This window comes from Geotrypetes seraphini, chromosome 4 (assembly GCF_902459505.1).
Source record: "Geotrypetes seraphini chromosome 4, aGeoSer1.1, whole genome shotgun sequence".
NCBI classification, from domain to species: domain Eukaryota; kingdom Metazoa; phylum Chordata; class Amphibia; order Gymnophiona; family Dermophiidae; genus Geotrypetes; species Geotrypetes seraphini.
Window position 1 is genome coordinate 320,534,165 of NC_047087.1, and position 16,331 is coordinate 320,550,495.

The window sequence follows — 16,331 nt, forward strand, 5'->3', positions numbered from 1 at the left end:
AACAATTTACCTTGGAGATTTTCATGTGCTATTGGCACAAAGCACAGTCGTGGAGCCGCTGTCCATGAGGAAAATAGTCTTTGCAGTCCTAGTGACCGCCAGATTAATAGCAGCAGAAAAGTTTGTTGGTGAGGAAAAAAGAATACCAGCATTGCTTGTCCGGTCATTTTTGGCTGTTGGTTTTTTTTTAATGAAGTAACACTTTTTAAAGTGCGCTGTTCCCGTTTTGGGAGGGGGTGTTTTCTTTTAAGAATAAAAAAGTGGTTTTATCGTTATGAAATCAGCCATCTATTTAGTCTTTTTTCTTTTGAAGAGGCAAGGAGAGGGGAGAGCTTCGACCCTGTGAGGAACCTGCTCAAAGAAAAGAACTGGGTGGAGCTCGGGAGGCAAGGGGAAGAACAGCGGCACGCAGGCTCAGTCAGAGCACTTAACCAACAAGTATGCCTGCATTCCCCTTGCTTAATGCCTGTTACCTTGGCACTGTTGCTCTCATTCAACATCAAGTTATGTAAAGCAGCCATTTCACCATCTGCCAATTAAAAGGTTAACACCCTTTAAGTATTTAAATGCCTGTCTCATATCTCCTCTATCCCTTCTTTCTTCTAGGGTATACATATTCAGGTATTCAAGCCTCTTCTCATACGTCTCAGCACAATCCCGATACCAGATGCCACCTGATCCTCTCACATTGGGAGCTGCAGAAGAAAAACAGCACGGTTCCAACTATGCCTCTGTGGTTCAGCTCGTTTGAACCATACTCTGAGCAAAAGTTCAAGTTGATTTCCTGCACTGCACAGCTGAAGTTTTCAGGTGAACTGAATCACAGTGGTAAAGAAGGACAAGCATTTTCTACTGCAACACAGAAAAAAAAAAATTATATATATATAGCTTCGGGACAAGAAATTGCAAGCACCAGGGGGAAATTCTAGGTGCCATGGTGCTCTGGCACCCAGAATTTGACAAGACTTACCCACTCTTCTACGAAACCACGCTAGCGTTTTTTAGCACAGAAAGCAGTGTTGAATGGCTTGTGCTGCTCCCGATGCTCATTGAGTTCCTATGAGCGTCAGGAGCAGCGCGGGCCATTCAGTGCAGCTCCCAGAGCTAGAAACTGCTAGAGCAGTTTCTTAGAAGAGGGGGTTAATGTATATCAATATTTAAGAATTTTTAAACACACTAGACAGGCAACAAAAAAACAACACACTGTTACAATAAAATCATTCACACCTCACCATCCTAATCATAAAAGAAAACTAAAACCATAAAACAAAATAAATTATATATCAGGAAAAGCAGAAGCAACCAAGTAGAAGTATTATGCAAAAGCCTTACTAAATTTCTTGAGCTACTCCAGTAAGAGAAGCCAGAGTCTGCAAATGACTTTGTAGGAGGGTGACAATTGCCACCGTTTGTGATGGCTTGAGCTAGGCCATTTCATTAGCAGGGCGAGTTGGATAGGACTGAGCTGCTCTGGGTTGTTAACCCTCCACAACCAATTATCACGCTGTAGGTAACTTGGACATGAGCTTAAAGAAAAATCGTAGTAAAATTCTTACCCATTTTGAAGCATTGTTTTCTTTGAGCTTCTCTCTAAAGTATTCCGTAACTTTCTTCTCCCACTCCAGATTTGGACCGTTATGGGCTAGAGAGAACGTTACACTGAAGATTAACTTCTCAAACGGTCACAAAAGCTCAACTGTGTTAGGCGACATTAACTTTATCACAACAGAGAAATAGTTACGGTAAGCTGAATTAGGAATTAATATGAAAGAGAAAAAGGCCCCGTGGTTAGAACAGATTTAAATCTCATTTAGCCCATTGAAAACAGAAAGTGCTCAAACAAATCTGATTATTAAAAGTCAATGTAATAAAATGTCCTTAAAATTTCTGAGAGGAAAAAAGAAACTAGCTAGCTAACTATTCCATCAAGAACATTTCTCAGTATTGGTACAATCCACTGGGCTTTCTCAGCCAGATTATTGTAACTCAGTTTATCTGGGCATTAAGCAGAGCAGTCTAAAATGACTTCAGTTAATACAGAATACTGCAGCTAAGCTCATTTTTGGGAAACGAAAGTATGATCATGTTTCCCCTTTGTTGATAATGCTTCACTGGCTCCCAGTTCGCTTTAGGATCCAGTTTAAATGCGCATGCATAATCTTCAAGATTCTCTATGGAATATTTGATCCTTTTGTCCCCTTATGTTGGAATACCCTTAGACTTTGCCATTTGAGAAACACCCAAAGATATAAGCTAGCCTTCCCTTCCTTTAAGGGAATTAAATCTGCTGGGAAGCTCAGTCGATCTTTTGTTTTCAAGTTTGTAGAGATCTGGAATGAACTTCCCGACTAGAGAGCTGCACGGGAACGGGGACGATGGGAATCCCGCGGGACCCGCGTGCATCCCGTGGGTTCCCCCTTCGGGTCACGGGGATCCCGTGGGGACACCCCCTAGGGTCGCGGGAATCCCGTGGGGACGCCTCCGAGGGTCGCGGGGTTCCTGCGGGGCTGGATGTACTCAGTCGCGCGGCTCTTCTTCTCCCTACCTGCTCTGCTTGCAGCACAGAGCCGAACGGAAGTCTTCCCGACATCAGCGCTGACGTCCGGAAGACTTCCGTTCGGCTCTGTGCTGCAGGCAGGGCAGATAAGGAGAAGGAGAGTAGCCACGCGGTTCGAGTGCGGTCCGCACCGGGTGCAGCACAGCCAGCCAGGTCCCCTTACTTTTGTGGCGCTTCCCCGACCGACCGACCGACAACAGCCCCGGTCCGACAATCCTCCCTGCCCTGTAGCCGCGAATCTAAATTACCTTCTTACAGCAGCTGTAAGAAGGTAATTTAGATTGGGGGGGGAAGGACCCTGAAAGCAGTTGTGGAAGACAGAGGGGGGAGAAGGATGCTGAAAGCACATGGGAAAGACAAAGGGGTGGAGAAGGACACTGAAAGGACATGGGGAAGACGGGGGTGGTGGTGGAGAAGGACGCTGAAAGGACATGGGGAAGCAGAGGGGGGAGGACACTGAAAGCACATGTGGAAGACAAAGGGGGGAGAAGGACGCTGACAGGACATGGGGAAGAGAGAGTAGGGAGAACACGCTGGCAGGGAAGAAGACAGATGCCAGACTATGGGGGGAGCGGAGGGAAGAAGATGGGTGCCAGACCAATTTGGAAGGGGGAAGAAAGGGAGAGGCACAGTAACAGAGCAAATGGAAAATGCAGAAGGAAGAGAGAGTGGATGGAAGGAATTGAATGAGAACATGAGGAAAGCAGAAACCAGGCAATAAAGGTAGGAAAAAAATTCTTTTTTTTTTTTTTTGCTTCAGGATAAAGTAGTATATTAGTTGTGTTGATAAAAATTTATAAATATTAGAGGCTCTGGTAGAAACCCGTTTACAAAGTATGTATTCTTCCCAATTTTGCTTATTTGTAAATGGGTTTCTACCAGAGCCTTTAATTCAGTAGCATAATTAAATGAAATAACTATTTCTGAAGTTTATAGGGACGGGCGGGGACGGAGGGGATTCCTCACGGGGACGGGTGGGACTTTGGCGGGGACGGGTGGGATTTCTGTCCCTGCGCAACTCTCTATTCCTGACTCCATTAGGCTTTTAGGCCAGCTGCAATTATTTTGTAAATTCCTGAAAACTTTGTTGTTCTCCAAATTTTTAAATGGTTTAACTACAGCCTAAACAAAGTGATATTATAGTTATTTTTCTTATGCTTGTCTCATGTACTTTAGTTTTTAATTAGTTCTTCCTTCTCCTATGTTTTCTGCTATGTACTCTAGTCTTAATTATATGTGAACCGAGTCGAGCTCCACTGGGAGATGACCCGGTATATAAACCAAAAGATTAGATTAGATCATGAACAACCATCTTAACTTATATTTTGTAACCAGCAGTACATGGGGATGAGAGAACAGACTTGATTAGACCTTGTTGGTGGTGTAGACAGGCACACATGCATAAGTTAAGCTCTTCTCTCTTTAAACATGTAGACAAAGATGGAAGAAGAGTCTGGATATATAAACAAAGGGGACAGGGAAAGGAACAGAAGATGATGAAAAAGTGAGAATATATTCCTGCAGCATCGAGAAATAAGTTTCTGATTCTGAGTGTACGGAGGAAAATCTATTATTGCATTAGGCCATATAAGAAACCCTCTGAATATTTCAGTGGCATATACATGAGAATGAGCAGTTATCCAAATGGAAGAATTACCATAGTGGATGAGAAGAAAGGTCTTTCTATCACAGCACCTTGCTTCTACCAGTGGCCAATCCAAAAGGAGTTAAGATTCCATGCTATTTCATCCCAGGATTAAGAAGTGACTTTCCCCAAGCCCACCTTGCAACAGTTTATGGCTCCCTTCAGTAGCCTCAGGTCAATAACTAATCTTAAGGAATGCTGGTTTTGAATTCTCATATTTTAGAGGAAGATTACTTTATAAAATTGGTTCTCTCTCTCTACTGGAGGCATTTCTAGCCAGTTGGAATTACAGAATTATCACAACGAATATGCAAAACACAGACCTAATTTATTATATACACATATTTTCATTATGGTAATCCTGACATCATAACTGGCTAAATACTATAATTTCTTCTGCACTTAAATATTCTTTTTACAGCTTTCCCATCGATATAAATTAATTTGATTTACATGAAATGCATCCTATAATAATCCTTGTAAGATTGGGCAAGTCACTATCCCATATTGCATCAGGTACATAGGAGGAAAGGGATGTATTGCACCTGAAATAAATCCTGTAAACCAGTGTTAAAACTGGAAAAGCAGTCTTAAAAATAAAATTTATATATCTATCGATATTGATATCTTTTTTTTTGTGTGTGTGTCAGGCTCAAGCTTGTCGATCCAAGTTTGAGGTGCAGATCACAAGTTTCCCATCAATGGGAGAGCAAACACTTCTTCCAGAGATTATTCACAGAAACAAGTTTCATAAGTTTTGTTGTTTTTTTTTTTTTAGCTAGAATATTATACAGTGTACTGTGCATCGCCAAATAAGAGATTGGAAGATTAGAAGCTAGATTCTTAAAACTTTGCAGTAAAAGCTGATGGACTGCTCAGTGGCTTAGTGAGAGAGAGGGGTGGCCAGGGCGGTGGCACCCCTCCCCAACGCACCCCTTCCCCGGACCTTTGTAACTTCAGCACGAGCAGCCACCAACTTACTGCCTGCATTGGCTTCAGCACTCTCTCTGACGTTACTTCCTAGGTGCGGGTACCAGAAGTGACATCAGAGAGCGCCGAAGCAGACACAGGAAACAAGTTGGTGGCTGCTCACACCAAAGTTTAAAAAAATACAGGGGAAGGGGCACGCTCGGCAAGGGGAGGAGTGGGAACAGAGGGAGGAAGGGTGCCAGCGCCATGAGCAAGATGGCACCCAGGACAGATCACCCCCTCCTTACTACACCACTGTCGCAGCTGTTAGTTTAGCTATTTCAAAAAGGCGAGTCATTCTCCAAAAACCTTGCATGCAGAAAGATTGGCGGAGAGTAGCTGGTGATAGCGATGGGCACGTGCAGAATGAACACAAAAATTAAAAAACAAAACAAATTGAAGCTTGGCAAGAGGGATGCTCACTCCCTCCTGCCATCAAAGTCAAGCAACTCCCTCACCCAGCAGCGGAAGACATGCCCACTCCCTCGCTGGTGCATCCAATTGGCCCAGACACCTAAGGCCCCCACCCATAGGAACCAGTCTGGGGAGCTAAATGCTCCGATGCTCACAGGATTTCTATAAGCGCAGCATTCAGCACTATGGGCTGCAGTAGAAACCTGTACCACGGCTTAGTAAAAGTGTGTGTGGGGGGAGGGGGCTTTCAATGTCTTCTTGAGATACTCAGGATAAAGGATGCAATGCTGTTCAACTCCTTGCAACAAAAAGGCCTCAAGGTGCACTCTCTGCATACACATCGTAGACCATCGCAAATTTTCTGGCTGGCAACACACTAAACCCAGTGTCCCGGCCGGCACTGAGAAGTGTGTGGTCATCGACGCAATGACATCACAATCATGCACGACATCATCGCTTTGACTTGCGCAGAGGCCCATCTGGCCGTGACCTGCTTTGGTGGAGGGATCTGGGAGGAGGGGAGGTGTGGAGAGAGGAGGGTCTCTGGCGCGGAGGACAGTCATCCTCGCCAGCTGACTGCCTACAGAACATGAGAGGCATGTCCTGTAGGAAGTCAGGAGGTGTGGATGACTCTCCCTTCCTCACCAGTGTATCGTGGCACACCTGAAATCTCAGGTAGAGAATGACACAGGGGAAAAAATCTGTCCCTGTCACTGCCCCATCACCGGACCACCGTCCCCTTCACCGCCCCTTCTCCGCCGTCCCCTTCACCGCCCCTTCTCCACCGTCCCCTTCACCGCCTCGTCCCCACAGCATCCACCCTTCCCTCTCGCCACCTCACCGCCCTTCAGCGGCCCAAGAATCTCCCTTCCTCCCCCTTACTTTTGCATAAAGAAACTTAAGGGAGGGAAGGCACGCGGTCACATTTATCTCCCTCCCTTCACCTTTGCAGCGCTTTAGAAAAGAAACTGATGCCGGTGAAGCCTGCTTGTGCTGCCCTGTGTGTGGGCGGAAGCTTCTCCTCTGACGCAAGCAGAAATTGCGTCAAAGAAGAAGCTTGTACCCACACACAGATGACTGCAGGGCAGCAAAGGCAGGCTTCAGTTTATTTTCTAAAGTGCCGCAAAGATAAGGGGGAGGGAGGGAGGGAGGGAGGGAGATAGATTTGGCCGGAGGTAGGGAGGGGTCCCATGCCCTCCCTCCCTTAACTGTGGGGACAATGCCATTCACCGCTCCACAGGGCGGTGGATGGCCTTGTCCCTGTGCCCGCAGTGAGCACTTTCTCTCCCCCACTGTTTTTGGCGGGTTACCCGCAGCTAGCCACAGGTAACTACTACCATGTCATTCTCTAATCTCAGCAGGTACAGTTTGCGATACACTTCCTTAAGACAAGTAACTTGAAATAATGTCACTAAATCCCATATTCAACTCAAATGTTATACCAGTGCAGTCATAGAACCTTCACTCCCCATTACCTGACCTTACTCAAACTACTATAATGTATTATATATACAGTATATACTGCAATTCTTTGCATTATAAGTTGGCTTGAACCTGTTCAGGCATAGCATGACTCAAAAATGCTAGATTACATACATCTCAAGAAGACATTGATATTTCGCAGTTATTTTTGTACTGATTTATTTTTATTTTTCAGTTTAAAAAAAAAGGACTTGATGTATCAATTAATCAATATTGTTGAGTGTGAAAACAAAAGTTATAGCTATAATACCAAGAAATTTGCTCTATCAAGCAAAAATAGTAGCAAATTTTACGAAAACTGGAGCTTTGAGCAACCCCAGGATGGGCTTTAGCAAATATTTTTAAAGTTATTTTCTGATCAAGCACAATCAGATTCACGGGGAAAGCATCAAGTCACACTATTTCTTCCTCCAACTTTATTCAGGTTTTTCTGGACAACCCATCGTTCAGGCTCAAGCGAAGAATCCTGCACTAGTAACATAGTAAATGGCGGCAGGCAGAGACCTGAACGGTCCATCCGGTCTAGTTATTTCCGTTAACTCGGCTCTTCTTTGATATTTCTGGGCCGTAGACTGTAAAGTCTGGTCTTGTCCTAGGTCCCAACTGCTGGGGTTGCCAACCAAGCTCCCTCCAGCCTATCCAAGCAGGATTTCTCCATTCCTTACTTACTATCAATTTCAAAAAGATCTTCAAACCCACTTATTTAAAGCAGGGGTGTCCAACCTGTGGCCCCGGGAAGCGTTTACCACCTTGCCGGCTCCCTCCTCTGTCTTGCTGCAGCTTTTGTGTTGGCCCCAGAAACATTTTTTTGGCCAATGTGGCCCAGGGAAGCCAAAAGATTGGACACCCCTGATTTAAACAATATAATAGACATTATTGATTTTTATATTATCATGTAGTTATAATGTACTTTTAATCTTTTTCCCTATACTTATTTTAGTTTATATTGTGTTTTCCTTATTTATTCGTTGTAATGCTTGTATTAGTTACTTAGAATTTTATGATATATGATGTTATTATATTGTTTGTTAAGTACCTATTGTGTAAACCGCTCTGAACTGCGGTCTATAAAAATAAAAATTATTATCATCAAGTCTGGCCAGTAACGTCCCCCTGTTGCCATGACATGAAAAAGGGAAGTCTGTCTAAATTAGACGGTAAGCTCTTCAGGGCAGGGACAGCGCGGCACAAATGAGCCCCAGGAGCCGTTAGTCAACCTCCCGCTCCGACAGCCCTTCCCGGCTCCCACTTCCTCACCGAACAGCTCCTGCACCACGCCGAGGGGCTTCAGCAGCCAATCCCCGCCGCTCGGCATTCTCCCTCACGGACGGACGCTCCCGTCGAGTCCGCTTCCGCCTCGCCGCAACGGCGGGAAACTTACGTCAGGACGCGCGCCCGGCTAGGCCGCCATCTTTGTGAGGGGCTAATGCGACAAGCCTCCGAGCGGCGCCTTGCCATTGGCTGGCCGAGTTCGGCTCACGCGTCTCTTCCAATGGGCGGGACTCTGCTCGAGCGAGTGGCTGCCCCGGGCCATCCCATTGGATCGGACTTGTCCCCGTTGTGCTGCGCGCGCAGGATCCGGCTTCGGCCTCTGACGTGCGAGTGTGTACGTGGAGACGTGGAAGAGCGGCTCCGACATGGCGGACAAGAGGGCGAACGGCTCCTCCGCCACCAACCTACTCTTCTCCTCCGCCACCGACTTCAGCTTCAACGTCCCCTTCATCCCCGTGAGCCAGCCGGCCGAGTCTGCTCTGCTGCCTGCGGGTGAGAGAGACGGTCCCTGCCCCGAAGAGCTTCCAGTGAACTGGCTGGACAGGGCCACCAACTGATTTGGCTTGGCCTTTGCCTAAGTAGGATTTCTTTCCTTTGGAAGCCTCTGCTTGATGGGCCATTGGTCTGACCCAGGAAGGCTACATGTTCTTACGGTCTTGGAGCTTGACTTACAAGCGCAAGGTGCAACAAGAGATACCCAAACAGGAGAAGTTGCCTCCGCTGAGGCAGACCAGAGGTCCATCTCGCCCATCAGGCCCATTGCCTGAGCAGTGGTCCCAGACTATCCCTATAACCTACCTCTACTCCTATCTGTACCCCTCAATCCCTTTGTCCTCCAGGTACCTGACCAGACCCTCTTTGAAGCCCTGTAGCGTTCTTCTGCTTATCACATCCTCCGGAAGCGCGTTCCATGTATCCACCACCCTCTGGGTGAAAAAGAATTTCCTGGCATTTGTTCTAAACCTCTCTCCTTTCACTTTCTCGGAGTGTCCCCTTGTACTTGTGGTTCCCCATAGTTTGAAAAATCTGTCCCTGTCCACTTTTTCTATGCCCTTCAGGATCTTGAAGGTTTCTATCATGTCTCCCCTGAGTCGTCGCTTTTCCAGGGAGAAAAGCCCCAGCTTTTTCAGTCTGTCAGTATATGAGAGGTCCTCCATGCCCTTTATTAGCTTAGTTGCTCTTCTCTGGACTCTCTCAAGTACCGCCATGTCCTTCTTGAGGTGCAGCGACCAGTACTCAAGCTTTGATATTTTTCATGTAATGTTGTTACGTATTTAATTTTGTTTTAATGTAATGATGGCTCATTATTTTAGTTCTTTATCATCTTGTTTCTGTATTTACAAATATGGTTTTAATGTTATAAATTTCATTTTGTAGACCTCTGAGGCAGACCTTAGGGCCGAAACATGTACGTGTCGGGTCTTGTACGTGAATAAAAAGATTGAGCACCACAAGTCGCCTCTTTTGGTTTTATGTGTAGCAAGAGACATAGCCTGGATTTGGCAGTAGAGAAGAACAGGAGACACTTACCTGATGAACAGAGTTCCCAGGGAGGAGTATGAAGAGAGATACTGAGATGCCCTTCTAAGTCAATAAGAGGAGTTTGAACTGTATGTGGAAATGGATAGGGAGCCAATGAAGTGACTTGAGGAGAGGACTGATGCGAGGATTGCGAGACTGTCAGAATATAAGTCATGCAGCAGAATTTTGAACGGATTGCAGGGAAGAGAGATGGTCATGTGGAAGACCTGTGAGAAGCAAGTTGTGATTAATGAGACCAAGAGAATTATATCATACTGTTCATTATCTGACAGAAGGGATTGATGTCCAAGAGGGTAGTAGTTACATGGAATTTCTGAAAGATAAATTGAAGTGTGTCAAGGACAGTTTAAAATATTTTTCTTTAAATGATTTACTGGGGAGGGGGGTTTCGGTGAACAAATCAAGGAGTATTTTGATAATGTGGTGAGATAATGAAGGTTATTAAAGGGTGCACGCCAATGCAAACTCTGATGCTTGCCTGCTTGTTCAGTAGGGATTATGCGGTGGCTTGTGGAACAAGTAGCTCCTTTTGTTACGAAATTACTAAATATATCTCTAGAAGAAGGAGTATATCCAGAGAGATGCAAACAATCCATGATTAAACCACTGATGAAGAAGTGAGGTATAAGTGTTGACCAGACGACTAATTATCACCCGATATCTACAGTTCCATTCTTAGAAAAAGTTTTGGAAAAAATAGTGTTATGCCAGTTAGTCAAATGTGTTGATCAGAATGAGTGCTTAAATCATCATCAGTTTGGGTTTCGAAAGGCCCATAGTGTAGAAATGTTAATGTCTGTTGTGGATGCTTTCATATAGGGCATGGATGAACATGTGACATACTGCATGGTTTCGAATGACATTTTTGGTGCTTTTGACTCCGTTGATTTAAATTTGTTATTGAGAAAACTGGAAAATTTAGAAATGAGAGGTTCTGTTTTGCATTGGTTTAAATCATACCTATTTGACCATACTTTTAGAGTGTATGATGGTTGTACGGCATCAGAGGAGGTTCCAGTTGAGAGAGGTGTACCTCAGGGATCTGCATTATCTGCACTATTTATTTATTTCGATTTCTATCCCGTTCTCCCAGAAGCTCAGAATGGGTTACAAGTACACATTCACTACTGTTTAATATATATGTGGCGTAGTTAGGAAAAGTGTTTGAGTAATTGCAAGTCTTATATCGACAGTAAGTGGAAGATGGATCTGCAATACTCTATAAATGGTTACCATATTTCCCTGCATATAGGCCGCACCCATGTACATGCTGCAGAAAAGGGCGGCCTATGTTTAAAAACCGGAAGATAAGCCTCCCCACGGTATTATCTGCGGCTTATCTTCCGGTACCTTCCTTGCCTTTAAAAATCTTTCCCCCCTCCACCCCTGGTACCTTTTTTGGAGACCCCTGGATGGCGAATCTCTAGCGGTGCAGGGCAGCTGCGATCTCTTCGGCATCTGGCCTGCCTCCGCACCACCCACTGAATGGCCGACGTCAGTACTCATGAGACTCGCGAGAACTGACGTCAGTCACTCAGCAAGCGGTGCGTGGGCAGGCCGGATGCCGAAGAGATCGCAGCTGCCCTGCACCGCTGGAGATTAGCCGTCCAGGGGGCTCCGAAAAAGGGGGTGGGAGATGAGTAAAAATTTTTATATAGGCCGCCCCATATAACTAGGCCACGCCCCATACACGGGGTTTATAATACCCATGTATAGGCTGCAGCCTATATATGGGGAAATATGGTATATGTCAAAGATAGAAAAATAGATGAGTGGTCATGGCCTGTGTTTAATTTTAGGAAAACCAGAGATGATGTTCATAGGGAGAAGTGGGAAGAGACGTGGCCTGAATCCTTAAGTGTTAGGGGTAACATTACCTGTTACGAAGGACATGACAGTTTTAGGGGTTGTTTTGGACCCTGGTTTATCCATGAAATTACAGATTGCTAAGACTGTAAAGATATGCTTTGGTCAACTTCATTTGCTTCATCACCTATGATTTTAGAACTGTTGTACAAGGGATAGTTTTGTTGAGGTTGAACTATTGCAACACACTCTACCTTGGAATTTCCAAGACAAGAGGAAGAGCGTTACAACTGATACAAAATGCTCACTGCATCCAGGTTAATTTTGGGTGTGGATAGGAAGACACATATGACACCAATTTTGAAGAAATTACTCTGGTTACCAGTTTTATTTCAAGTACAACACAAGGTTATTTCTGTGATCATCAAACACTATAAATCAGGCAGATCTTTACGATCTGAAAATAAAAATTTATTTACCTCAAGGAAGCAAAGTTACTGTGAAGACACCAGAGCAATGACATTCTGCATAGCTGGTGTTAAGATGTGGAATACCTGAGGGTTTCTTTCCCATAAGTGTTGGCCTTTCAAATTCCGGAGAAGTGAGAACAACAGTGGTGCTGGGAATGGCAGCAGAAACGGTTAAGTGAGGTAAGTGCCGCATGCCGTCAGAAATAGTTTCCATTGCGAGCTCAGGAGATGTGGCAGCAGTTAGTTTGACCCAGGAGTGCCCGCTGGCGCCACAGGTAAAAGAAGTGCTGGACGAAGTGAAGACGGCGCCCTTGCAAGAGCAGGCCGCAACGAGTGAGCTCTGCCAGTCGTCTTCGGCGGGAATGGTGAGTGAGTGGATGTTACAGGGAGAGCGGAAGGGGAGGATTCATGGGCAGGCACGCAGCTCTTCTCTCCAGAGTTTGTCCGGATGCTTCACAATGTTTTTGTGCTGCAACGGATAAACCCGGAGGGGGGAGGGCTCAGGTGGTAGAATGGCACAGGTATCTTTGTCCCGACCTCTGTTAGGGGTGGGGGAGGGCTAGCAAGGTTCCAAATGGCACAAGGTAGTGCAGGATGCAGAGGTTTTTTTGGTCTGCTAACTCCGAGTTCTCGTTTCTCCTGTTTGACCCTGGAGAGGCTGATAATGAACAAGATTTGGAGGTGGGAGCAAAGAGGAGCTAGCAGCATTTATCTCCAAAGCGCTAGAGTGTCTGCATATTTCTCCACCTGACTTGGGGGTGACTAGAGTATCCAATCCCCTGATGGCTGGAATGAAGAATCGTCCTAGAGCCTTCCTGGTGCATGAGGCCATGCAGGGATTAATACCAGAGCAATGGACCGCTCTGGAGTCAGGTCTCAAGCTAGTTAAAGCTATGAGGCAGTTGTATCCTGTGACTCAGGAGGAGCTGGATAGGTTTCAGCTTCCAAAGTTGGACGCTTTGGTGGCAGCCATTTCTAGAAGAACCACTCTTCCAGTGGAGGGGGGAGTGGGACTGAAGGCTTCATTCAGTGTGGTAGCCCTGACTCTGCAGACGGCCGCGTGCAGTTCTTATACGGCACGTGCCTTTCTTCATTGGGTCCAACGGATCACGAAGGTATGGTAGAGTCTGGGGTGGCTCTACCCCCGGACTTTCTGGATGTGGAATCAGGGCTGGCATGCCTAGCAGATGCCTTATATGATATGATTAGGGCCTCAGCTAAGCAGATTTCCCTAGCTAGTGACATTTATGGCTGCGGCATTGGGCAGCGGACGTGGCCTCTAAGTTACGTTTAGTACATTTGTTGTTTAAGGGTCAATTGTTGTTTGGAGAAGACCTGGAGAGGTTAGTTAAGGAGTTTGGAGACTCTAAGTCTCAGAGGTTACCGGAGGATAGACCAAAGAGTTTGTCTCGGTTGCCACCCTCTAGGCCATGTTTTAGGGATACCAGGAGGTATAGCCCAGGGAGATCGACGTATAGAGCATCGTATGACACGTTCTACAATGCCAGGTCAAGGTTTGCTCAGAGGCAATCTGGGTGTCCTCCAAAGCCAGAGGAGCCTCAGATGTCACGGTCTGCTGAGTTATGGGTCAGGGGTCCTTCCTTTGATTGGGTAGAGGAGACGGCTGGCCGTCTGGGGCTGTAGGCCAGTTGGTATAGGGCATTAGGTCCTCATTGTTATTTTCACGAGTTACGCATTGGATTCTTCTCTCGCGGAGTAGATTGTGTGGAATCCTCCCATCCTTTAGTTATCCAGTGGGATACAGGGGGTCAAGCAGGTCCTACTTCCTCTTAAGGCTGCTTGGTTTTTATTTTTTGCAGAGTTTTTGAATGAGAGGACTTATAATGCTCTGATTTTATCAGTATGTTCTTTGTGATTTCGGAGGTCGGTTCACCTCTTTATAGTCTTCCTGGTAGTAGGTAGGGCTGTGCGGCCTTTAAGGTCTTTGATGTTTTCATCTGTCAGGGGGCGGCAAGTTTCTTTAAATTTGGGGTCTATCAAAACTCAATAAACTTGAAACTTGTTACTATGTCTGTGAAGCCATGTGCCTGTATATATGACTGTCTGCCAGGCTAAGCTGCTATCCTATGTTTGTCGTGCAGTGCTCGTCATGCTGTGTCATGTTATATTTTACTAGGCTTTATTATATATGTAAACTTGTAACCCATTCTGAGCTCTCTTGGGAGGACTGGATATAAACCCAAATGTAAATAAATAAAAGTGCAAAGTGATGCATATGGAAACAGGCTTCCAAATTCCCCATTAGGAACCACCACCCAGGAAAAGGATGTTACGTGCAATCTTATATCCCATCAAAAACTCGCAAATCGAAGTTCTAGGCGGGTTAAAAGCAGCATAATGCTATATAGAATTATACCTATAATGCATCTAAACCAGTAAGTAACCACTAACAAAGTCTGAGTCTCCTTAAGCCCCTTCCAGGGACTTCTTGTAAAGTCATGATTTCAGACTTTTGCAGAACTGTGCATTTACAGTGGTTGCACGAATTTTGATGGGAAGTGAGTTCCATACTGCTGCAATTTGGTAGTTAAATGATTTGCTATGAGCTGGGAATGATAGGATCAAGCAGTCAGAGTTATGATGATTAGCAGAGCCGGTTCAAACCCCGGGTAATTAGGGGCAGCACCCTATAGTCTTTTTTGAATGTTGAATTCTATTTGCTTTTCTATCGGTAGTCAGTGTAGCTCTTTGAGCAGTGGTATGACATGGTCATTTCCAGTGCAATAGGTATGTCATTCTGGACAAAAGTGGGCTATCTCCCCATGGCAGCGAGCCATCTGCAGAAGGAATCCACTCTGGATTTTTTTCTGATTGCTCTAGTGCAACCTCCAGTTTTTCCCTTTTGCATTCGAGCCTGAAGGAGTATTTCTGTTTGGCTCTGCTCCCTTTTTTAAAATTTTATTCACGTTTTTTGCCTTTCTTTGGTTTTTCAGTGCTGGGAGCTTCCCTGTTTGTGGGTCCAGCTCTACCTGCATGGAGAGGAAGCAGATTGTGGTCTGCAGCTGGCACACTAATCCCTTGTGGTACCCATTAGTCAGCCTGCAGAAGCATTTTTGGAGCTCGGGGCCGTCCCCGGCTAGTTTGACTCACCTACTGCTTGGCAGGGGTTTGAGCACATGCTGCCAGGCATCCATAGGAGGCTCAGAGGTGTCTCGCAGAGTGCCGGCTGTGTTTTTGCCTCCCCCCTTATAGTTGCGCATCTGTCTGTCCGCAGGAATGGAGGTTCAGTCAGACGCTGTGTCCGACTGGCAGCCCGAAGATCAGCATCGGAGGAAATTTTCTGGATGAGGCAGTGATTTCTTCTTCCTTTTCAGGTTGCAGGAGGAAGACTCAGGAGCAATGTTAGGAAATTCTTTTTCATGGAGAGGGTGGTAGATGCCTGGAATTCCCTCCCGAGGAAAATGGTGATGGAATTCAAAAAAGCGTGGGATAAACATAGAGGATTTCTAATTAGAAAACGAAGAACTAAGGCCGGTACTGGACAGGCTTGCACGGTCTGTGTCCCATATGTGGTGATTTGCTGTAGGATGGGCTGGGGAAGGCATCAATGGGAACTCCACTAACTTGGAACCTGAGGATGTTTCTGGCCAGACTTTGTGGTAGATATCCTGCCAACAGGATGGTTGGATAGGCTGGAGTGATGGCAACTTAAGCATTTTGAACCTAGGACAATACCAAGTGGACTTTATAGTCTATGACCCAGAAATATCAAAGAAGAATCAAGTTAATCTAATCATGTATTTTTAATAGGTATAACTAAAGGACTGGATGGACCAATCAGGTCTTTATCTGCAGTCATTTACTATGTTATTATGTACAGAGCTAAGGCAGGGTTGCCGCAGTTTTTAACTTTTATTTAGCTGTTTTTTCAAGTATTTTTTGGCGCCAAAATCCAAATCTTCAATTTTTGCCTCAAAAATTGTTGAGATGGAGTGACAGCTGGCCTGCTGTATGTCTTTTCTCCGTGGCCATTGGTAGACAGAGTTCTTTGCATTGCTCAGCAGGCAGGCCACGTGATCCCGGTGGCTCCAGCTGACCCAGGTGCCCGAGGTACACAGATCTGGTTCGTCTTCTCATGGCATGTGGGAGGTCTTTGAAGAGTGGTGTTTGATGCTTGGCATGGTTCCCCTTCGCGCATCTTTACCTCACGTCT

General features: G+C 45.6%; 2 protein-coding genes across 6 annotated transcripts in view; one reads left to right on the plus strand and one right to left on the minus strand.

The window, feature by feature from the left end:
- Positions 1–8,467, minus strand: part of MCMBP (minichromosome maintenance complex binding protein) — a 124,891-nt gene extending 116,424 nt beyond the window's left edge. The window contains exons 1-2 of one of the 2 annotated variants that reach the window (XM_033940659.1): positions 8,449–8,467; positions 1,557–1,642 (exon numbers count right to left, since the gene is read on the minus strand). Coding sequence is in view for 1 of the 2 variants with exons in the window: in XM_033940658.1 (XP_033796549.1) it covers positions 1,557–1,642; positions 8,325–8,382 (144 nt within the window). In the remaining variant the exon portion in view is untranslated. Of the gene's footprint in view, positions 1–1,556; positions 1,643–8,324 lie in introns of both variants that reach the window. The other variant, XM_033940658.1, reaches the window with a different exon arrangement.
- Positions 8,468–8,586: 119 nt separating this feature from the next.
- SEC23IP (SEC23 interacting protein) overlaps positions 8,587–16,331 on the plus strand; it is a 156,957-nt gene continuing 149,212 nt past the window's right edge. The window contains exon 1 of one of the 4 annotated variants that reach the window (XM_033940655.1): positions 8,587–8,831. In XM_033940655.1, coding sequence (XP_033796546.1) covers positions 8,705–8,831 — 127 coding nt within the window. In that variant the 5' untranslated portion in view covers positions 8,587–8,704. Of the gene's footprint in view, positions 8,918–16,331 lie in introns of all 4 variants that reach the window. The other 3 variants (XM_033940654.1, XM_033940656.1, XM_033940657.1) reach the window with 3 other exon arrangements.